Raw genomic sequence first — 24,718 nt, forward strand, 5'->3', positions numbered from 1 at the left:
TTGGTTTTACTTGTTTCCGCAAAGGCTCATGATGGGTCTTAATTATCAGCTTCCTCTCCAAATCCTACCAGGCATGTGTAATTGGATTTTATCCTGTTATCTATTGCCTCTAGCCTGCTTTTCTTAATGGATCGGTATTGTTTCCACCTTTCTCAATGAATGCGGTTAAGGTCATGCCCTGTCCTTTATCCCATCACCTGGAGGTGAAGGTGTTTTGTTTGTGAATAGGCTTCACCCAGGATTTCTTAATGGGCATCTGCTTAATAAGAAAGATGGGGCTGGGTGGTGGTGGTGGTGGTGCTGCTGCTGCTTTATGCCTCTAAGAACATGTTTGTCTAGATCTCCTTTGGGAAGATCTAGGTAGATATTCTACCTCTTTTAATATTCCCCAAAATATTTCAGTCTCTCGGAGTGGGCAGGGGGAACCTTCCCACAGCTATAATAAACAAAATTCTTGAAGGAATTAAAAATAAGTATGTAAAAAATAACTGAACAGGAATGTTTAGGGAAGCTTTATTATAATGCTTTTAATATTACGTATAATATTACATATTTCTATAATATTACATATTATATGATTATAAATATGTATGGCCAAGGTGTTCTCAGAGCTGGAAAGCAATAGAGTACACCTGGTTCATTTCTTAATGTATAACCTTTAGACTTCAGCTCTCATGTTCATGCTCTTAAAGTTTATCTTTATATTATTGTTTACCCTGATCTTTGGACCAGGAAGTAACAATTTTTGTTGTTGAGAGGACGAAATACTCAAGTACAATCCTATGCAAAATATGGAAGAACAAAGAGGTGCTGTATAAAGGAAACATCCAATTGGAATACATATGTGTTTGAATAAATTAATATTACATGTCTGAATATGCACAGATTTGTGCTGTACATTTGGTTTTAGTTTCTAGTGTCATTGTTCCCAGTGGGATACAATTCCTCAATAATTCTCTGAGAATAAGCATCATTTATTTCAGGCAACAGAAAGAGATTTTAATCTTCAGATCTCTCTTCTATTGCAGCTGAAATGAACAAACTATCCCTTACCTGCTTTGCTTTCTGAGAAGAGAAAGATTAAAGAGATTATTTCCAGTAAGGAACATATGACTCAGAATGAAAATAAAATGGAGTAGAGAGAATAGATTAAAAGACCTTATTAAATGAAAAAAGAACCTGAGAAAAATAAAGAAAATGCTCAATCTTTATGTATTTTTCACAAATAAATATGTTGTTGATATGAATCAATGTCACTATTGTACCAACTAATTCATGTTCAATAGCCTTGCAAAGATATGTAGTCTGCAGATACATAAATTGATTTAAACATGGATAATTCAAGTTTATAGGAAGATATTAAGTTGTGGCAAAAAGAAAAAACTTTTTCAGAGACAAACAGTGCACTTTAGACCTTATGAGAGTATAAACTATAACCACGACCAGATAGCAAAAATTGTGTTCTATTTGAAAAATGGTACCTGGCAATTTTGTTTTTAATTTGCAAAAGCAAGTCATCAAAAGGGGGCTGATTGATTCCTATCCCAAGCAGAGTTGGAGGGGCAGGAAGCAGCCTCAATCTCAAAGTACTACAGGTAAGACCTCAATTTGCAGCAGTTAGTTTAGTGACTGTTCAAAGTTACGCTGGCACTGAAAAAAATTGAGTTATGATCAGTTTTCACACTTATGACTGTTGCAGCATCCCCATGGTCATGTCATCAAAATTCAGATGCTTGACAAGTGGTTCATATTTGTGACCATTGCAGCATCCCTGAGTCATGTGATCCCCTTTTGTAACTTTCTGACAAGCGAAGTCAGTGGGGAAGCCGGATTCACTTATCAACCAGGTTACTAACATCAACTGCGGTGATTCACTTAGCAACTGTGGCAAGAGAATGGGGCAAAACTCATTCATCTCACTTAACAACATAAATTTTGGACTCAATTGTTTGTTGTCAAGGACCATTGGTAGTCGCCGGGTTGACTTTTTTGACCTCACCCAACTCAGCCCACTTACCTCAGGGGGCTGATGTTCTGGGGAAAATAAAAACAAGGACGCTCTATGTATGTTGCCTTAAGCTCCCCAAGGGAAGATGGATACAGGTGGCCCTTAACTTACGACCACAATTGAGTCCCAAATTTATGTTGTTAAGTGAGACATTTGTTAAGTGAGTTTGCTCCATTTTACAACTTTTCTCACCACATTTGTTAAGTGAATCACGCAGTTCTTAAATTAGCAACACGGTTGCTAAGCGAATCTGGTTTCCCCATTTGACTTTTGCTTGTCAGAAGGTTGCAAAAGGGGATCACATGGCTACTGGACACCACAACAATCATAATACAATACAATACAATAGTAGAGTTGGAAGGGACCTTGGAGGTCTTCTAGTCCAACCCCCTGCCTAGGCAGGAAATCGTATACCGTTTCAGACAGATGGCTATCCAACATCTTCTTAAAGACTTCCAGTGTTGGGGCATTCACAACTTCTGGAGGCAAGCTGTTCCACTGATTAATTGTTCTGTTCTCCTCAGTTCTAAGTTGCTTCTCTCCTTGATTAGTTTCCACCCATTGCTTCTGGTTCTACCCTCAGGTGCCTTGGAGAATAGTTTGACTCCCTCTTCTTTGTGGCAGCCCCTGAGATATTGGAACACTGCTATCATGTCTCCCCTAGTCCTTCTTTCTCTTAAGCTAAACATACCCAGTTCCTGCAACCTTTCTTCATGTTTTAGTCTCCAGTCCTCCAATCATCTTTGTTGCTCTTCTCTGCACTCTTTCTAGAGTCTCCACATCTGTTTTACATCGTGGTGACCAGAACTGAATGCAGTTATAAATGCAGTTATAAAATAAATATGAGTCAGTTGCTAATCAGGTGAATTTGAATTTTGATCAGGTGACCATGGGGATGGAGCAACGGTCGTACGTGTGAAAAATGGTCCTCCATCACTCCCTCCCCACCCCGTGCTCTTGTAACTTTGAACAGGTCACTAAACGAACTGTTGCAAGCCGAGATCTACATGCATTAACTTAAGCCCCCTAACCAATCAACCAAGATGCGGAAATAAATCGATTTATTTCGCCCCCCCCTCCGAATTCCCTTCACGCGAAGCCGCCTGGCGAGCAAGGCGACGTTTTCTCTTTAAACGACAAAAAAAAAGGAGGAGGAGGGAAAGGGAAGGTCACGTGCCCACCGGTATGCGCGCGCCGGAACCCGTCCGGCCGGAGCAGAACCAACAAGCTCGGCGGTGGGTGTCGTGCGCGTCTCCGCGGCTCTTCCCGGAATAGCCGCCCTTTAAGAGGGTTGGGTCGTGGCCGGTTTCGGCGGCGGGGGAGAGTCCGGTCGGGTTTGGCTGCCGCTTCTCCGGCAGCGGCTTCCCTGAGCGCGGCGGTTGCTCTCTTGCCTTGCCTTTGCTTCCTGCCTGCCTGCCTTCTTTCCATTGGCTGCCCCGCCATGGAGCTTTTCCAAGCCAAGGATCACTACATCTTGCAACAGGAGAACCGGGCGCTCTGGTGTAGCCGCGCCGACGGTAGCCTCCAGCTCCGACCCGGTGAGTTCGTAGGCAGACGGTGGCCCGAACCGAGCCACCCCGCTGGGCGAAAGGGGCGGGGAGCGGGGAGCGGGAGCAAGAACTCTAGCGGGAGGTAAACCTGGCGTCGGCGGGACTTTGCCGGCTGCGAGAAAGGGAAGAGAGGTCGGGGTGGCTACGGGGTAGCTGGGAGGAGGAGGAGGAAGGGCACCCACTGAGGGACAGAAGGGAGAGGCGGCTCTCGGAGTGCCGAGAGGGCGGGCGGTTTATCCACTGGGCAAAGGAGTGCAGGTTGACTCACCTGCAGGTACAGATACAGATAAACAGAGTTGGAAGGGACCTTGTAGGTCATCTAGTCCACCCCCCCCAAGATGTCCCCTGTTACTGGGAGGGGGAAAGTGCAACACCTGAAAATAGAGGAGGGGACAAGTCCTCTCAGCTTCCCCTGAAGTGGAGAAATCAACACATATCTGGATGTTGGGACCTGAGGGAAGGGGGGGGGGGGAGAGTGTCTTTAAATTCCTGAAGTCCAGGTAGCCCTTGACTTACGGTCACAACTGAGCCCAAAATTTATGTGAGTAAGACATTAGGTGAGTCTTACCCCATTTTATGACCTTTCTTGCCACATTTGTTAAACGAATCGCTGCTGCTGTTGAATTAGTAACCCGGATTGTTAAGTGAATCTGGGTTTCTCCATTGACTTGGCTTGTCAGAAGGTCGCAGAAGATGATCACATGACCCCGGGAAACTGCAACGGTCGTAACTATGAGTCAGTTGTCAAGCATTCAGATGTAATTTCACATCACCGTGGGGGATGTTGCAATGGTCATAAGTGCCAAAAATGGTCATAAGTTACTTTTTTCAGTGCCGTTGTAACTTTGAACGGTCACTAAACGAACTGTTGTAAGTCGAGAGCTACCTGTACTTGGAGTAAACCAGTAAAGGGCCTTGAGATATATTGGATCTTACGGTAGCTGTGGCGGTTTTATCTTTCCCTAATACCTTCTCTCAGGATGGTAACATTTGTCTCATCATAACCTGCCTTTTTCTACTGTTGGCTGTGGATTTCCTGTGCAAATATCTCTGGGCTTGTTGCATTTGACATTTAGAGAGTTAAAAGCATGGGGGTTCTGGGGTTAACTGTGGATATATCCCACGACCGGTTTGAAAGATTGGTATATGGCCTTTTTTCCTTCTTCCTATTTTAATGTTTGAATTATAACAGGTTATTTCGGCAACGGGAATAAAGTTGAGACCTGGTTTAATGGATGTAATGTTACATCAAATGGTCAGTTTATCTTAACAATAATCAGTTGGATATATGTGTAAGAGATTTTGTATGCCATTTGGAAAAGAGATCTGGGAGTGGGAGCTAGGCTTGTAGCAGTGATAAAGTGCTATCCACCTGTCCTTGGGATGATAGTACTGCTGAACCATCATAGAATTAGTTCCCATTGCTAAATTGCTAATTCTGCATTCTTCCTTTTATTGCCATATGGTAGCGTGCTGCTTGTATAACTATAGTGTGTCACTGTAAGCAATGTACCGGTAAGTAAAATCCTCTTTTTCTTGACATCATCAGCAGATGGGAATCCATCTATCAATCAGAGTGATGTGAAAGTGAGTTTTGAAAGATGACTGATCCACGTTTTCTTCCTATGTGGGTCAAAGCAGGAGTGAAACCTAGGGGAGAGGCCCAGAAAAACAGAAGAACCAGTTCTCTCAAAATCCAGCAGCTCTCTCCTTTGATGGTCAGCTCTGCTGCTTTACTTAGAGCTGCCCAGCTTTTTGCGGGCCTGGGGTTTTGGAAAGAGTAATCGCTTTTCATTTGCTTCCCAACTTCCCCCACTGCTGATCAGCTATTGGCAAGGTTGGTGGGTGAGGGACCCTGCTGGATTTTTAAATAGTTGTCTCTCTCACTTTACCATACATCTTTCCTGTATAATTATATATGGAGATGACCTTGGGAGGCAGAGCCTAGGGAATGGTTAGATAAGAGACAGCATCGTCTATAGATGTATAATGGGCAGGGTGAGAGACTCAGAAGAGACCCTCCCTAATTTCTTGGGTTGTAAAGGAGACTGGGAGAATTGCATAATAAAGTAGAATTAGCTCATCTCATCATGTTTTCTTTGTGGTCTACTGGTAAGGCTGATATCAGCTGTGGTTCTCACTCCCCCACTCCCCCCCCCCCCCCAGATTGGGGAATTACCCTATAAAGTGGGAGAGGATGCCTTACTGCACTTTCCCCATCGTTTTGATCAGCTCTTTTGCAGGCTTCTTTACACAACAGATTTAGTGCTCATCCATTGGTAAGCTGACACAGCCAGAACAGTTAACCTACTTACAGTCATACAGAGAATAAAATTAAGTGTTGGTGAAGAGTATGAAGTTCTAAAAATATGTCCAATTAGAAGAATTATGGTGATTTTAGTATATTAATAGCAAGATCCTTTATAGAAAAAGAGGTAGGTATACTCCTAGAAAATGATATAGCCACATTGTTTATTATTCTACTTTAGGGATGAAGTTGCTTAGAGAAGGTTGTTAAAGAAATTGGGGTACTTGACACATAGTAAAATGGCAAGATAAAGTCTTCAGCTAAGCCTTGAATGGGTTATTTCATTTTTCATGTATTTTTTAAAAAGGTTCTCATCATACAAGTACGCAGTTGTGTTTTTTTTAACCTTTTATCTCTGTTATAATTCAGATAGGTGAGACTTACCAGTCTCATAATTTGAAGAAGTGCCACTAATGGATTGCTGATAAGCCTTACAAAGAGCTCTTGACGGTAGCTTTGCTGCTCTTTTTCTGACATTGTTCTAAGCTGGTTTCTAAACATTTTAGGAAGAATCATAGCTATATTGTCTGTGACAGGAGAGTTGACTAAGCATTGAATTCTGCTGATTGAGCAGAGTCATGAGTAAGAGAGTGAAAAACATATTGAAATGACAATATGCTTGTGTTTTTTTAATTATCCTTGTCTAAAGATAGTTTTTGCTTCAAAGCCAATCTGTTCACATTTTCTATTTTTGAGTTTAGAGTTTATGCTGATGAAATGGTTGGTTAGCTAAAATGGTTGTTTGTTTATTTGTGGCATTATGTAGCAAAGTTTGCTGTCCTGGCTTTTTCAAACTGTAAGCAGTTTAACAACAATGGCCAAATTTGCCAGTTACATACAAGTAGTCCTAGACTTTGATGACTGTTGCAGCATCCCCATGGTCATGTAATCAAAATTTGGATGCTTGTCAACTGGTTCATATTTATGACAATTGCAATGTCCTGGGATCAGCTTTTGTGCCCTTCTGACAAGCAAAGTCAATGGTGAAGCCAGATTCACTTAATCATGTTAATAATTTAACAACTGCAATGATTCATTTGACAATTATGGCAAGAAAGGTCATAAAATGGGGCAAAACTCACTTAAAATTGTGTCAGCAACATAAATTTTTGGCTCAGTTGTGGTCGTAAGTCAAGATTTACCTGTAATTTATCCACAACAATTTTAATTTGATGTATTTGGGGTGTATATTTTTTCTTTTTTTGCCAGTATGGCATAACAGGTTTGTGTAATTAAATTTGTGATTAAAGAAAGAATCCCTAATACTGTAGATACTCGAACATTACTTGGCAATCAGTTATTGCAAAAAGTATTTCTTGAAGGTAAATATTGGAAAATCAGTGTCAAATTAATGCATTTGCTAGAATTTTAAACATACTTTGAAGATTGAATTTTGAAATTCTGTAAGAAGAACTACATTATCTTTGAAGAAAATACAGCATTAGGAAGGTTCTTTGGCATTCTCTGATGCCTGGAAGGATTTTCCTTGATACTATACTGATTTTGGAGATACTTAAAAAGCACCACAACTTTCTGATGTATTATTTCCAGTATTTTCAATAGCACATCTAGGTTTTCTCTTGAATTTCAATTTGCATAGGGATCCTCTTTCCCTTTGGTTTCATTTTGAAATCCCTTGGATTGTCATTTTTAAGAGGTGTTTGAAATTGTGGAAAGCTATTCACTTTGAAACAGATAATTTGTATAATTATTTGCTTTTTGTGTTTCTGCTTTCAAGTTAGTCTCAACTACTGACAACTGTATGGACAAATCAATATATGGACTTTTTTCAGCAACCTTTTCAGAAGTGGTAACTGACCTGAAATTGTCCAGTTGGTTTAGTGCCTAGCCGTAGGTCATAATCTTCGTCCAGTTAGCTTAGTGTCTAGGCAAGACTAGAACTTATAGTCTTCCAGTTTCTATCTCTATGTCTTTAACCTTAACTCCAAAGTAGCTTTTAATTTGCTAGTGGTTGAAATTAAATCAGATTCCATTTCTCCCTACTTCTTCTTACTTTTAGAATGTCTTTCTTTGACTACTGACCAAATGTGACCCATAATTTGAAAAAAAAGTGTACTCCTGCCATAAGTTATGCTATGGCCAGTTTATTTTACATTCATGAAGTGAAACATTTAAAACTAGATGATTTTGAGTTCTTTTGCTGTGATTCCCATTTATCACATACAACTGTAATTATTCTGTTCTTTATCAATCACTTCTTTGCCAAATATCTAAGAATATATCCAATCAACAATTGATTAATTTTTATGTTGCATGTAGTTTGGTCTGAAACATATTGAAATTTGTACCTTGTCCTTCCAATATCTATTCTTTACTTGGGTGCTGAAAAATGTAAAAGAAATAAAATTCGGAAATACAAACCAGAAAAAAAAATACAATAAAAACTGCTGCTGTACAGTTAAAATAGTTTGATGTAAACTATATTTGCTGTTAAACAAATGTTTCTTTGAGTAAGATGTTTATTAACACAATATAGAATTCTTAATTAATTTCCTGGTATTGTTTTAGGTTCTTCATTTTTGTTGTGGGAAGATTTTCCTGTATTTTTCCCCTTCCCCTTCCCCAATACTTATATTTTGAAGTTTAACTTTAATAATATTATATAAGGGTTTGATTTAAAAAGACTGTGGAGCTAGATTACTGTAATTTCAGATAGTGAAGTGGACAAAGAGTCTGGTACCAGTTTCTGAATGCTTCTGTATCATTGCAAAAATTTCTAATAAGGAATCTTAAAATCTGAACTTAGAGGGAATCCATTTTTATGATTTTCATTTCAAAATAGTGATTTATTAGGTTGCCCATTTTTCTCTTCCTAAAAATTTCTTGTCTCTGTTGTATTTCCCCATGGGTTTTGTGGCCCTGCTTCAACAGAATTAAAGATCAGCAAGGAACTCAACAGAATCTTTCATCCTGTCCTCATTAGTATAATGATAAAATTTGTGTTTGATGCTACAACTGTTTGATGGCTTCATAATTGGCTGAATGACCTCAGCTGCAGTTATAAACTGCTCTGCATTAGCTGAATAGCACTGAATAGGGTGCTAAGGGTTCCTTTCTTTGTTGTTCCACATTTATACTTCAGTCATTTATATGCCTTCTGACTCCCAGCAATAGATGATTTACAAATAATTTAAAATATTTTTTTAAAAAAATAAGAGTACAGCAATACAAACAAGATTGCAAAGAAAATTAACCTGGATGGGAACAAGGGAAAGGATGAAAGGAAGCATAAATTATCCTTGCCAAATAGCTGGGTGAAGAGCCTTGTTTTCAAAATAACACAGGGTGGGGGACATTTGAATCTTGAGGCGAACCTCCTTCCATAAGGCAGGTGCTGCTGCAGAGAATATATCTTCCTGGGTCACAAAAGATGGTATTGTTTAATTGTTGGAACCCAGAATGTGCCAGCCCTGCTGGATTGAATTTGCCAAGCAGATATATGGGAGATTGGTGGCCCCTCAAGTAACCATGTTCTCTGCCATGTTAGGCTTTAGAGGCCAGCTCCTTGAATTCACACAGAAGCAAAGTGGCAAGCAAAGCAGGTGTTGCACTTAAACCATTAAAGGGAAAGGGAAGATTGGACACTGGTTAATAGATATTGAAGACTGTTGGATCTAATGGTGGCTCTTGAGAAATATTCCACCACCTCTTGTAAGACTGGTGCATTGCCCCCCTCTGTCAGAGAGGCTGCTATCATGACCCAGAAAGCAGCTGGATCCAGTGAACAAATGACAGTATATGGAACCATGTCTGTTTCCTCAGGAGTTACCATCATAAACCTATCCCAGATCACATCACCAGACTGTAGTTCAGGCACTGTGGCCTGACACAATCAGAGTCCAAGGCAGAGTGAATCTGAGCGACTTTATCTTACAGCCAGTCAGAATAATCTTAAAAAAATGTCTCAGATGTTCTGGACGGAGTCCTCCTTACCCAGTAGGACTGGGTTATAGGAAACAGGTCTGCTGGGTTGTTATCAGCAGATGCAATAAGAGTGGAGAAATACTGACATTTTGTCACTCTCATTGCAATGAGGTAATGCCTGATATGGTTCTTTACATGTGGCTGGTCAAAATTCACTTTGAGTTTTCCTCCAATTGCAGAAGATTTCCTCCTCCTAGCATCAATTCTAGCATTTCATTTTCCAGAGCTGTTAATAAACTAGTTGTACTTGAATTGGCATGCAGGAAGAGGCCAAATAGGAGTGATACAATCCAAGGCCTCACCCACACATCTATTGCAGGCAGCGACTTTATCAGCTCCTACAACAACTAAGGGGTTGGACTATGTGATTTCAGATCATATTTTCCAGCTGTAAGATTCTATGATCTCTCTGGCTGTGATGCACCGTAAGAAAATGTTTTCTTGTCTTATGTACCACATTCATGATACTGACATACTAACTTTCACATACGAGCTTTGAGAAATCTGGGAGAACTAGCAAAGTGCCAGGAGAAGAACAAATGCTCCTTTTTTTTTTTTTTAAAAAAAAGGAAAATACAGAGAGTTATATACCAGTCAGTCTGACAATGCTGTTTGGGAAGATTCTTAAGTAAATCCATAAAATGGTTGATTAAAAGCACCTTGAAAACGTTCTGTTAATTAGTAGAAGTCAGCATGGATAGGAAAATAATAATTATTGACATTTTTTTTGCTTTCTGATAAGGCAATTTCCTTGGTTAGCTATCAGAATAATAGACATAATTGATTTTAAAGCATTTGATAATGTGCATCATATGTTTTGATTAGAAAGCTAGTTAAATATGGACTGCATGATATGAGAATTAATAGAATATATAATTGAGATGAAAATTATGCTCAAAGAAAGGTTCCTTTAAACTGGAGTGAAATATTGACATGCCACAGGGTTTAGCTTGCTATCACCAATTTTTAATATTTTTATTAATATTTTTAATGTGTTTTCAAGTTGCACAAAATTTTGGATGGAAAACAAATCCAAAATTCTTTTGAGAAGTTAGAAAAATGGTATAAACAACAGAATAAAAATAACAGAGGCAACCAAAGTTCTTTATTTAGGAAATTATGCATAAGAAAGGGCTTGGAAATATTTGGTTCATTAATACTGCTTGTGAAAAAAATGGGAATATTAGTTGATTACAAATTGAATATGTGTCAGCAGGATGATGTGGCTATAAAACAATCAAGTGGAGTTTTTGGCTCTATCAACAGGAGCACTGTTTTCAAACAGCTCAATTTTATTCCAGTTTGGACAGATCTCCTCATGAGCAATTGTGTTCAGTTGTGGGGATCATACTTGAAAAATTTAGAGAACTTGAAAAAAATTCAGAAAAACACCACGAAAGATCAGGGGATTAGTAATTAAGTCCTATAGAATGATATGGAAGAAGGTTTAGCCTTGAAGCAAAGGAACGAAGGAAAGATAGCACTCCTCAGGTATCTGAATAACATGGAAAATGGATTTAAGTTATGAGAATGACCGTTGTCTTACCTGAATGGTCTTTCTCTAGGCGCTGCGGGAGTGTCCAAGCACGGGTTAACATCAGCTTGCTGCCCAAGGACTGAGTTCGAATTCTTGTAGCTCCGCCTCTTGCTCCCCTCAGAGGCTCAGTTTTAAAAAACGAAGGAGTGTCCAAAGGAACTGTCAATGCAATAGTCCAGTCCAATGAAGAAACTACCCCGCGACCCCTGATAGGGTGGGGTTGGACACTCCCGCAGCGCCTAGAGAAAGACCATTCAGGTAAGACAACGGTCATTCTCCTAGGCGCTGCTTGGAGTGTCCAAGCACGGGACATGCCAAAGCTATGATCCCCCAGGGAGGGAAGAACTGTTCACGGGCGCGGGGCTAGCCACAACGCTCTGCAGAATTCTTCTCCCGAAGGCTGCCTCAGCCGAGGCAAAAGTGTCCAGTCTATAGTGCTTGACAAACGGTGACGGGCCTGACCACGTAGCAGCCCGGCAGATGTCCTCGATGGATGCTTGGGTGGCCCAAGCGGCCGATGTGGCAGCACTTCTTGTTGAGTGTGCAGTGATACGAGGAGGCGCCGGCCTGCCCTGATGTTCGTAGGCCAGCTGGATGCACGCCCTTATCCAGCGCCCTACTGTAGCGGAGGTGACCTTCTTGCCCATGGTGGCAGGTTGAAATGACACAAAGAGGGCCTCCGACTTGCGGAAAGGAGCTGTTCTTTTCATGTAGATCCGCAGGGCACGGCGGACGTCCAGCTTATGCCACTCACGTTCTTTGGAGTGCCTGGGATGCGGACAGAAGTCCGGGAGGATCACTTCCTGCGAGCGGTGGAAAACGCTGTTGATCTTTGGTACGAAAGCCGGGTCCAGACGTAATATCACTCTGTCGGAGTGGACGACGCAAAGGTCCTCTCTGACTGACAAGGCCGCCAGTTCAGAGATCCGGCGCGCTGAAGTGATGGCAATGAGGAACGTCGTCTTGAGGGTCAGGTGGCGTAGTCCAACTGTCCGAAGGGGTTCAAATGGTGGCCCGGACAGAGAACGTAGCACCACTGACAAGTCCCAGGTGGGATACCTGTGGATGGTAGGAGGAGCCAGATTGGTGGCTCCTTTGAGGAAATTGCGCACCTGCGGGTGTTTGCTGAGGGACAGGTGCGACTCAGTAGACAGGATGGAGGCCAAGGCGGCAGTCTGGCATTTGAGAGTGTTTGGTGCCAGACCCCTGTCAAGGCCGTCCTGCAAAAAGTCCAGCACTTGGGGAACGGTGGCAGAAGTGGCAGAGATCTGGTGATGAAGGCACCAGCGAGAGAAGGCCGACCAGGTAGCTTCATAGATTCTGATCGTTGATGGACGTTTGGATGCCTGGATGGTGCGGATCACCCTCTCCGAGTATGCGCTGAGCCTCAGGATCTCCCCTTCAAGTGCCACACGGCAAGTTCAGCCACTGAGGTTCCGGGTGATGGATGGCCCCTTGGCTGAGGGAGATGCGGTCCTGAGGAATGCGCCAGGGACGAGACACTGAGAGACTGACCAGGTCAGCGAACCAGGATCTCCTCGGCCAGTGAGGAGCTACCAGCAGTACCTCCGCTCCCTCTGTCAGGATCTTCCTGATGACCTGTGGGATTAGCGGCAGGGGCGGGAAGGCGTACAGCAGACCCGGAGGCCAGGGAGAACGAAGAGCGTCCGTGCCTTCCGCCCCTGGGCACTGGAACCTCGTGAAGTACCTGGGTAGCTGGGCGTTGGCCGGAGACGCGAAGAGGTCGACAACTGGAAAACCGAATCGCAGAGACAACTGATGAAACAGATCTGGGTGAAGGCGCCATTCCGCGTTCTGGATGGTGGATCTGCTGAGCCAGTCTGCGGTCGCGTTGTCCTCTCCCGAGATGTGGTCTGCCCGCAGAGACCTGAGGTGTCGTTCCGCCCACCGACCCAGGGATTCCGCCTCCGTCATCAGAGCAAGGGATCGTGTGCCGCCCTGATGATTGATGTACGCTTTTGTGGCGATGTTGTCGGTCAGGATCAGCACATCCTTGTCCCTGATCAGCTGGAGGAAATGCTTCAGGGCCAGTCTGGCAGCCCGGAGCTCTAGCCAGTTTATGTTGTGGGCGAGCTCCGCTGGAGACCATCTGCCCTGGATCACCTGGTTCTGAAGGTGTGCCCCCCACCCGAAGAGGCTGGCATCTGTCGTGATGACCAGGCGCTCCGGCTCCTTGAAGTAGGAACCCTTTAGGAGAGCGTCCGACTGCCACCATCGGAGGGAGCGGATTACCTTGGGAGGGAGACGTATCACCCTCTTGGAGTTGCTGGCCATGCGTCTCTGGAGGGGCAGCAGGAACCACTGGAGATCCCTCGCGTGGAGGCGTGCCCACGGGACCACCGAAATGCAGGACACCAGCTTCCCTAGCAGTTGAGAGAGGGAAACTACCGTTGCTGACCTGGTGGACCGGATCCTCCGCACGAGGGACCTGATGCTGTCCACTCTCTCTTGGGTGAGGAAGACCTTGCAGGACTCTGAGTCGATGATGGTGCCGAGATGCTGGATCCTGTGGGTCGGGTTGAGATGGCTCTTGGCCAGGTTGACCGAGAAGCCGTGCTGTTGCAAGACCTGAATGGTGGTGTTGAGGTCTTGTTGCGCCTGATCCCTGGATGACGAGTGGATCAAGATGTCGTCCAGGTAGCACTCCATCCTCACTGGAATAGAGCGTAGGTGGGCTGCGATGGCGGCCAGCAGCTTGGTGAAGGTGTGTGGGGCTGACGAGAGTCCGAAGGGAAGGGCTCTGTACTGGAAATGCTGGTTGGCAAACTGGAACCTCAGGAACCTGCGATGCGCCGGGTGAATCGGAACGTGCAGGTACGCCTCCTTCAGGTCTATCGAAGTCAAGAGGTCTCTCTGCCTGATGCAACCCAGGATGGTCTGCAGGGACTGCATCTTGAAACGCTTGTATTCTAGATGCCTGTTGAGTCACTTGAGGTCCAAGATTGCCCGCACCCCTCCCGATGGCTTGGGGACTAGGAACAGGATGGAATAGAAGCCTGTGCCCTCCTGACCCTCGGGTACCCTTTCTATGGCCGCTACCTCTAAAAGGTGGTCTATCTCCGCCCTCATTAGTTGGAGCTTGTGAGGTGACCTGGGAGTGGGGCAGCGAACCCGGGATCTTGGGGGGGTGGGGAAAGGAAGTCCAGGGTCAGGCCGTGACGGATCGTGTTGAGGAGCCACACGTCCGTCGTTGTCTCCTCCCACTGGGCGGCATAGAGTTGGAGACGGCCGCCTATGGGAGGGTCCCTGTGACTGTCACTTGGATTTCCTGAAGGGGCGGTTGGAGAACCCCCCTCGGGAAGGTTTACGGTAGCCCTGTTGTCTATTTCTATCCCTGTAGAAAGACCTGTCCTGGGGACGTTCCTGTGACTGGGGAAAGGGACGGCCTGGACCACCTGAGGAGGTGGAAGGCTCGGAGCCCCGAAAGGAACCCTTCCGAAAGGGCTGGCCCTTGCGTTCAGGTTTCTTGGTCATGGCTGGGAGTACCTTGCGTTTATCCTTGGATTCAATCAGAAAGGAATCCAAGGCCTCCCCAAAAAGTTTCCCACCCTTAAAGGGAGCGGAAGCCAGCTTCCACTTTGCCTTGACATCTGCCTGCCAGTGGCGGAGCCACAGTAGGCGACGTGAGGTCACATTGGCGGCTAATGCCCTGGAGGAAAACTTAGTGGCGCTAAGTGAAGCATCAGCAGAGTATTCTATGGCTGCTATGATTTTATTTACGTTCTGCCTCATTTTAGAGTCCCCAGCCGGTAGGCTGGCCAATAGTTTGCGAAGCCAGAAGAGAGCTGCCCTCCTGAAGTAGGAAGAGGCAGAAGATGCTCTCATGGCCCAGGCAGTGGCCATATGCGTCTTGATAGAAGACGATTCAGCCCTTTTGTCCTCTGCCTTGAGCCCCTCCAGTAATTCAGCAGGTAGAGCCGAATTGGAGGTAAGGGACATAATGGGGTCATCGACCTGGGGGAGCTTTAGAAGCTCCTCCAGAGGCTCTTCCATGGTAAATAGCCTCTTGTCGTTCCCGCTGGGATTTGCCAAGGAGCCAGGCTGGGTCCATTGGCGTTGGATAATGTCTAGGAACAGCTGAGGGGCTGGAACCAAGTCTAAGGGGGGGGGGAAACTTCGTTGAAGAGCCCTGCCCCTGGGTCCTGGGGACCAATGGTCTCCATGGAAGCCTGATCCGAGGTAGGTTTGGGCTTGGGGGCTGGAAGGCCCATCTGGGGTCCTGCAGCCCGGGCCTTAGAATAGCCCTAAACATGGAAGAGTTAAAAAGACCCAGAGAGGGGGGAGGCTCTGGAGTGGAATTTTCATCCTCAGAGAGGTCTGGAGCATCACGCTCCACCTCCTCTGAGTCAGAAACCTCGCTGATGCCCGAGGGATCAGGTGAGGCCTCCCTAGCTGGGGGACCTTGTGCCCTAGCTGGTTTCCCCTTACTGGGATTAACAGATGCAAAGGGAAGCTTAGATGCCAGCTGCATCATCCCATCAGTGATACCCCGAGAGATGGCCTCTGCCACCACCTCCTGCATGCTTTTGGGCAAGGGGAGATCGTGGGCCTGAGGGGTATCTGGCCCAGTTATTGAATAGATGAAGGACCCCTCCTCTGCCAGGGAGTCTGCCTCATCAAGGGAATCTGCTGCCAGGGAATGGCCTGGGGAACCCATGGAGGCCCTGGATGGATTAGGGGAAAAATCAAATTCCTCTCTTTCCCCTGGAAGGGAGGGAGGAATCCCCTGTCTGGAGGTAGAAGGAACAGGAACCCCTTCCTCCCCAGGATTAGGGGCTGGAGGAAGGGCCTGCTGGGCAGAAAAGGCCTTCTGGAACTGTTTCTCCAGGGCCCTCTGCCTCCTAGCAGCTAGTCTCTCCTCAGCCTTAGAAGGCTGCTTGGCTTTAGGAGCCTTCCCCTTAGCTGGGCATCCCACCCCTTCACCTTTAGCAGCAGGGTTGGTCCTGCTGCGTTTAGCTGCTGGTGGGCCAGCCTGCTGATCCACTTGCTTCTCCATAGCGTTGGGAATTCTTCCCGATGGCTGAGGTGCTGGAGAATCTGAGGCTTGCATCTCTGGGATCCTCATGCTGCAGGCAAGTGGTGGCTGGAATATGGCTCCGGCTGAGATGAGGTCGGAAGCCAGCAGATCCGCGCTGAAGAAGGCAAGGGTGAATGGTCTAGATGACCAAAAGAACCCCTGCGGCCGCTTGTAGGTCTGGAGGGGAAGAGACCCAGTCAGGAGACCCTGCGCTGGTCCTCTTCAACCCCTACTGCGGCGATCTGCAGAGAGCGCAGGCAACGCGATGAGGCTAAAAGCCCTGGCAGAAAAAGCGCGCCAAAATTTTTGAACTAAAAATGGCCGCCGTTCGCGTTTCCGCGCCTGGAGCGGCACCGGGGGAAAAGGCAACAGCCTAATGCTGTCCCTTGGGGTCCTAGTCTCCTACCTGCACCCCCGTTGTTCGCTGGCAGCCGCCAAACGAACCCCCCCAGTGCGATTGCTCTCGTCGCTGCGAGAAGCGAGTCGCGCTCCAGGCAGCCTGGCTCGCGCGCCAAATTTAAACAGCAAAAAGCCGAAAATGCAAGAAAAACCAAGAAAAATACAGAAAAATAACAAACTTCTATCTAGGAGCTAACTAAACTTAACTATTTTACTCAAAAGGAGCTACTACACTAACCAAAGGGTCCAGTCTGCTGCTCAAGGACTGGATCTCCCCAAATTGCGTCCTGTAGGGCGACTGAGTTTTTAAAACTGAGCCTCTGAGGGGAGCAAGAGGCGGAGCTACAAGAATTCGAACTCAGTCCTTGGGCAGCAAGCTGATGTTAACCCGTGCTTGGACACTCCAAGCAGCGCCTAGGAGAAGGCAGTGAATATAGGTAAAAGAAGCTTGACAGTAATTACTTGGAGAGGTAGTTGGCTCCCTGTCACTGGAGAGGTTCAAGAAGGGGTTGGAGAGGTTTATAGACATCTATCTGTGATGTTGCATTTCTGCAGTGGGCAGCGTGTTAGATTTGTTGGCATCATTCATCTCTATAATTCAATAATTCTCAAGAGCTGCTTGTGTAAGCTGATAATAACTATTGATTTTATTTAGATTCTCTGTGTTAGAAGTGTTGCTTTTCTTGTTTTCCCCCCTGGTGTTTCCTTTTCCCAATAAAATGCACTTTTATTTCTAGAATTTGGGCATCAATGGTTTTAAAGAATATTTAATTAAAACTAAAAAGGTATATTGATAAAAATTAGGGGAAACTTTGCCAATTGAGTATTGTTTCCTTGCGTGTTTAGTTCCTTGAAGCCACCTGAAGAAGGAATTCAGAGCTCAGAATCACCCACTTACATGTTTTCTGCTAGCAATATTAAACATGTTAGGTGGTAAAAATAGGCAATAAAAACATTGGCAGAACTTTTATAGAAATTCTAAAACTTGTTGGCTTTACAGGTATCTTATTTTGTTTAATATTATGTAGAAATGGCTAAGTTCCATTTTCTTTATTTTGAAGAAGGTGGCCCAGCCAGGAAACAGTGCTATGTACATTTCCTCATAACAGAATTAGGAAAGAATGAATATATTGTCTTACGAAATTGGACTTTCCAAGGAGTTAATCCTACTTTGATCAAGAACCACTATCCTGTTGGTAAAGGGACATGGAAGGTTTTGAATTGGTCTTCCTAATGTCTTGGCTGGAGGAAAAAAATTAAACTTAATTTTAGTCAAGGCATTAGATCAAGAAATATATGTTTTCTTAAAAGGAATTGTTCTTAACTAGGTGGAGTAGTATGTACCTAGTATGTTTATACTATCATCTTGCATAGTAGAAACCCAATTTTTCCAGATAAATAATAAAACAAGAAATGTGTATTTGAATTATATGGATAAAACAGTTTATATTTATGTGTCTAACTCACCTCCTCTTCCTCTGCAGCTACTGATCTTCTTTTGGCTTGGAATCCAATTTGTCTGGGTTTGATTGAAGGAATTATTGGCAAAATTCAGCTTCATACAGGTATGGACAATAAAATCTTTCTACAGCCTACAGAAATAGTTAAAATAATACTCAGTTTGTTATGCCTATTGGGTTAGGAACCTCCACTCTAAAATTACCTATGACTGACAAAATATATCTGATCTTTGCCAATGCTTCTATCAATATAATGTGTCACTTTTTTGTTGAATTAATAAAGAATTGGAAAGGAAATGGCTGTTCAAAACTATGTCATAGTGCTTGATGAATTGTGTTTTTGTGATTTATCAAATGACGTTAGGAAAGAAAAATATACACATGAATGAAAATATATACACATTCACAAATGTATTATGGAAGATTGAAAAGGTTTAAGTTCAGTCATTAGTAATTTATAATATATTAGTAATATGTGGCTGTAAAATATAAATGAGAATTCTTGTCACTGTAAATTTAGTTTGGAATTATAAATAAAACTGCTGAATTGAAAATTCTGGAAGAAACATGGAAATTTCATCAATATTATATGAAAAAGCAGCTTTTCGAAGAGCCGATTAGCGTACTAATTGATCTCTACAAAGCATTTAAAAAAGATGCCTTACAAAACATGTTATTATGAATATAGTACTTTTTTTCAGAGCTTTATAGCTTTGAAGGGTGTTCCTGGCTTTCTGCTCTGTGTTTATATACACATTCTTTGCTAGTAATCACATCAGAAGCGCTTGGATATGTACATACATGCAGAGGTGCTTTGGGGACAACTTTTGAAACTCTGGTATGATACTCCAAAGGATAACAATTCCATTTATGCTCTGAAGAAAGGTGCTTCATTTATTCTAGCATGCTTTGTGTATCACTTTTTCCCAAATGGTTTGCACAATCCAAGTTACTACAATGTATTAAAGATTTCCTTCTCTTAAGTGGTTTCATGTGCTTTATGTTACTGTAAAAGCTAGACAAGTTGTCTATGGTAGTAGCCCCATACCTTTTGCGCACCAGGAACCGGTTCCATGGAACAAGGTTTTTCTGTTGAATGGAGGGTATGTGCTGCCTGCAGATGGATGGGGCTTCACTTGTTTGTACGACCTGGTTTCTGGCATTCTGCATTCCGGACCAGGAGCAATCTATGGACTGAAGGATGGGGACCCCTGGTCTGAGAAGATTCTCAATCATCAAAGTCATGGTTGTCCCAAAGATGCTTTTTTTTACTCAAAAGGCAACTGAAAAGAAAGTCAAGTGAAAAATGGCCCCAAAACAGTCTGAAAAATGCCCACAAAACAGGCTGTTTTTTGGACTGTTTTCCAGGCCCAAATCAACCCAAAAATGGCCTGAAAACAGCCCCCAAAATGGCCCAAAAGAATGCCAAAAAACCCAGCTTGCTGAGCTTCTCTTCCTCTTGCAGTAGCTTTCCCAGTCTAGCTTGATGCAGTCTCTGTCTCTGTCTCTCCGTCTCTCTCTCTCTCTCTCTCACACACACACAATCTCCCCCCCCCCGATTCCCTCCCCAACCCTGCCTGTCTCATATAGGTACCACCCACAAAAGTGATGTAGAGTTGGCCATGCCCACTCAGTGACATGACTCCCAAGCCATGCCCACCCAGCAGAGAACCGGTTGTTAAACATTTGGAACCACTGGATGTACTGCTGAAAAATAGAATAGTATTGTGCGCACACCTTAAATATTTCAGAAGTGAGGTCAGCCTGTTTTAGATTCTCTTGGCTTGTCCTCTGACTTTCTTTACCTCATTTTAAAATAATTCTTAGGCAAGCAATATCTCTTGTGAATTGTTTGTGATGATTACTACAGATGGGTTAATACAATTACCTTATTTTTCGGAGTATAAGACACACCTTTTCCTCCCCAAAATGAGGGTGAAAATCTGGGTGCGTCTTATACACCGAATACAGCACTTTTGGCCTACCAAACCCCGCCCCATGCATCCCGTTTTTTGCAAAAGTTGATGGGCATAGAGTTTGGGAAGCCTGCAAATTGCTCCTGGGGGCCGGGGAGGGAAAAAGCTTTTTTTTTTAAAAAAAAATTACCTCTTCAAAATCTTGGTGTGTCTTATAGTCTGAAAAATACGGTATTTGTCACAAATCAAATTGAGGCATAAAATTCAAGCTAATTTCAAATAAAAAATGGTCTACACATTTTACTTTCATTTGTCTGGCTTGTTCCAGTATTTTGAAAGAAAGCTAGGTATGAGAAACTACCATATGCTGTATTTGTCATAATATGCTACTTAAAGATGCAGCAAACTAGAACCTGAAACCTGTACATAGATTTTATAGTTTGCATTTTATGTCCATAAAGTACTGATTACTAATATTGATGCTATGAGGAAATAAGATTAAATGAAACCTGAATGTTGGTGTCTGGTAGCATTTTACAAAGATATACACTTGGGAACAAGCTTTCATTGATAATTGGTTTCAGTACCTCCTTTATCCTGTTAGAAAGCTATAAGGAAAGTAAGTATAGTGGATTGTACCTAGAGAATCAATACATGAATTTAAGGTACTCCCCCCCCCTTTTTTTGGATGTGTTTGTGTGAGGCAACCCCCCCCCCCTTCCCCGCAATGTAGTCCAATGTTTCTGCTGCATCCTGCAAAAAATCTAATAGGAATGTAAACTCTTTCTTAGAGATAATAGAGCCTGTTTCAGAAAATGCAACAGGGAGCTACTGTGGACTGTTTTTGTAAGTCTATTTTGCAGATATATCTTAGTTCTCTGTGGCCTTAAACTGAGCAAGCTGTATTTTGTGAACATTTCCTTTGACAGTTATGGGTGGAAAATCTATCCCACTGCTGTTTCTTTATCCTCTTTCTGAAAAAAACTAAGAGGATAGTGTTACTTCCTTTAGAATTTTAGAAAAGCAAAGAATTGCTGCTACTATTTTTCGTTCTCATTCATAAGAAATTAAAGGAAGAAAGGAAACTTTATTTTTAGATATGTTTATTGTAGCAAAGAAGTTTGTTGATTTAGGGTCAGTCAGAATCCCCAGGAGGATAACATTGGGTACTTACTTTGCAAAGGAAGAATGGTGTTACACTATTTTATAGGGAAGTATATGAGAATTCTATGGGATAGTCCAAAATATTCCTTGATATTTTAAGGATTTATTATGAAAATGTAATTTAGAGTTTGAAGCTCATTCTAGCAGCAGAAATTGAATTTTATAGTTGTTGTGTGTATATGGTTTAAAATAGTTCCTCAGAAATTCAATTTTATTAAATTTTGCATGTTTATGAGTTTAACTGTTTTGCTGTAAAAGCAAGTAATGTATTCAACTGAGAGACTGTTTTTCAAATAATTTACCTTCAAAATCAAACAAAAATTAAATACCTCACAAGTACACTAACATAGTCACATATTTTTGAATATATGAAGTTTTGAATATTTTAAATATAGTAAATTTATTTATAATGAATAAATAATAGTCTGGGTACTATCGTATTCCAAATCTGTTTGAACAAATTACTTCTGAAAATATATTCATATCCCTGTTTTTCCCTTCCTCTCTGGAGGCCGATTAGTAGAAGGGACTGCATTGTGATTGGATACAAAGAGTATTTAGTTGGAACATTAGAGATAAAAAGCGTTTTCATTTTTTTTTTGGCAGCAAAATTGTTTTCTAGATGCTGCAGATAAAATACAAAAACCAATTGTCAACACTGTCATTGAACTGTGTATATAAACAATTGCAGCATTAGGAACAGCTTGCTTCATCCTGCCTGGTATGGGCTTTGCTCCTGTTGTTGAAAGATGGGCATATATTCTGGCTATTAGTCAAAACAAGAGAAATATCCACTGTGTTTTGAGGTGGGTGGAGCCGTATTTTTTTTTTTTTGCTTGTTTCTTCCTGGCTGTAAATACTGCTTTCTCCCAGACCCAGCATCATCCATGATTATGAGGAATATTTTCATTTACATTCGAATGATTGCAACAAAACAAGGTCTAAAACAGAAGAAATGGGAGACATGCTTGAAGAAGATCTCATGAATGGTCCCATTGTTCTTTTAAGATCTTCAGATACTTAAGGGAAAGCCTGAACAAAGTGGTCAATGGGCGACAACAGATAGATTAGTAAACTTGTTTTAATGTAACTTGTGCCACTCAAGCTGGATCTTTCTTTTATTTGTGCAATGACCTATTCTTTTTTTAAAAAACTTGCTTATGCTTTGTAATATATTTTCAATCAGATAAGCATACTTGCCCAATAGAAAATTAGATTTTTTTTATCCTCAAGGAAAAAAATACTTAATTTAACATGGACTTCTCAAAATAGGCAAGTAAATAATAAAAAAGAAAATCCTTTGAAATGCCTATCTAAAAATCTGGTTTGAAAACTTGGAGATCTTACCCTTCCAATTAATCTCTGCATAGCTATGTATGGCCATGAGGCTGTACACATCCACACACCCACATACACCCACACCTGGCCTGAAACCCTACTCTAGAAGAAAATAGGGCCACAAAAATAGCAAAATGAAATGGATATTTATTCATCAAAATATCTATCTATATATAGAAATGGCTGTGTGTGTATGTGTTCCAGCATAATTCAGGAACGCCTTGAGCAATTTAAAAAAAATATTGTGTAAGACACATCTAACACTCCCCGGGGTGTGTGTGTTCTGTTAAGATACAGCCTGTTGTTCCGTTCTACTGTACAGCACAGTGGAGTTGCCATGGTAATGGCTTCATAGTACTCCGTAAGGGGGAAAATCCAAGATTAGAAATAACATTTGGTCCGGACATTTTCCCCTATAAATAAATACCTGGGCAACACCGGGTTATCGGCTAGTTGCCTATAAACATGAAATGATAAAAGTCATTGATCTTTCTTCCTCTCGCCAAATGAAACAATCATTTTCCTGTGGCTTTGGTGGGAGGGGCTACAGCAGTACCTTATATATTGAGCATATTGGAAATAATTAGATTTAATTGGATTAATTGGAAATTCTAAAATTCTAAAATTATTACACAACTAAATTAATTAGGGAGCAAAGGGCTTTGCCTCCAGAGCTCCGAGGAGCTCCCTGAGAGCCGTTGGCTCCCCCGGAGCGCTGCGAGGGCTGTGACTTTAAAATTAGCGAAGTGATGAGGTTTTTCGTCCTTTACGAGCCTTGCCGCGTCTTTAAGAACAGCCGGAGCGCGCTATCAACCCGATCTCCAGGCGCGGCTCCAAAAGACCTGCCGCGACGCAATCGGCCTGATCTTCGGCCGCGGCTTCAAAGACCGCCGTGGCTCGTTAACTGCAAACGTCGGAGGAGAGCAGCGGGGCGCAGGAGGAGCTTTTGAGCTCGGCTCGTTGCGAGGCTAACCCCTCAGAGCCACCATTGTTAAATCACCCGGATCTTCACCCACAAGGTGCGGTGGCCATTTTGGTGCGACCTCGTGGGCAGCGGCCTCTCGCCACGTTTCCTGAGCAGCTGAAGGCAAAGCACTGGGCAGAGGCGCGCCAGACCTCACGACGCGGCTGCAGCGAGGCCAAGGGATCCAGACCGGCAGGCACCACAGCAGGGTATGTGAGTGAGGCATGGCCTCTACAGTCCCGGATCAGCAGGCCCAAGGAGAAGGGTGGAGGAGACCCATGGCAGGCTCAGGCCCAGAAAAACAGCCCCCAGGCCTGCAACAGAGCAACGCCTCTCCAGGGCTGCTACCAGAGACGAGTCCAGATGACAGAAAGCTCTGGAAAAACAGGTGGCCAGGGCAGAGAAATTGGCTCAGGCCTCTAGGCCCGAATCCCCCAACAGATCCAGGTCTCCTCTGGTTTCTCGCTTGCAAGCCTCAGGCTCTTCCCCGAGGGGGTTCAGCCCTTCCTCTCCTTCTGTATCACCTGCCAGGCCCAGAAGGGGGGTGGCCTCTCCTTCTCCCCCAGATCATTCAGGGACAAGGTGGAGGACCCGGGTGAAGGGGGCTCTAGGGACTATTTCCCACCAGCACAACTCGCCCCACGAGGGCCACTCCAAGCCCATCTGAGGAGGATTTAGAAGACCTAGATCAATTACCGGACAGCATTAGGAGGCTCATCTCCGCAGCTATTTACAGAGGTATTTCCTCAGGCTTAGCCCAGAGGGAGCGCTCCCCCAGGAGAGGTCTAGACCACCGGCAGCTGCCAGGAGAAAGTCCCCCTCTTCTTCCAGGGGTCACGACATTCCTAGACCCCCCTCCCCCTCAGTGGTCAGTGAGGGTAAGGGGGAAAATCCAAGATTAGAAATAACATTTGGTCCAGACATTTTCCCCTATAAATAAATACCTGGGCAACATCGGGTTATCGGCTAGTTGCCTATAAACATGAAATGATAAAAGTCATTGATCTTTCTTCCTCTCGCCAAATAAAACAATCATTCCCTTTTCTCACACACAAACCACTGTCATAAAGGAAAACATGTACAGAAACACC

The 24,718-nt window shown here is 43.6% G+C and overlaps 1 protein-coding gene across 1 annotated transcript in view; it reads left to right on the top strand.

Annotated features, from left to right (window-relative positions):
* Nucleotides 1–3,212: 3,212 nt before the first annotated feature.
* INPP5F (inositol polyphosphate-5-phosphatase F) overlaps nt 3,213–24,718 on the top strand; it is a 60,089-nt gene continuing 38,583 nt past the window's right edge. The window contains exons 1-2 of the mRNA XM_081955322.1: nt 3,213–3,546; nt 18,270–18,350. Of these exons, the coding sequence (XP_081811448.1) occupies nt 3,450–3,546; nt 18,270–18,350 (178 nt within the window). The 5' untranslated portion in view covers nt 3,213–3,449. The remainder of the gene's footprint in view (nt 3,547–18,269; nt 18,351–24,718) is intronic.

Source organism: Natrix helvetica (assembly GCF_964273705.1).
Source record: "Natrix helvetica genome assembly, chromosome: 5".
Lineage (NCBI taxonomy): Eukaryota > Metazoa > Chordata > Lepidosauria > Squamata > Natricidae > Natrix > Natrix helvetica.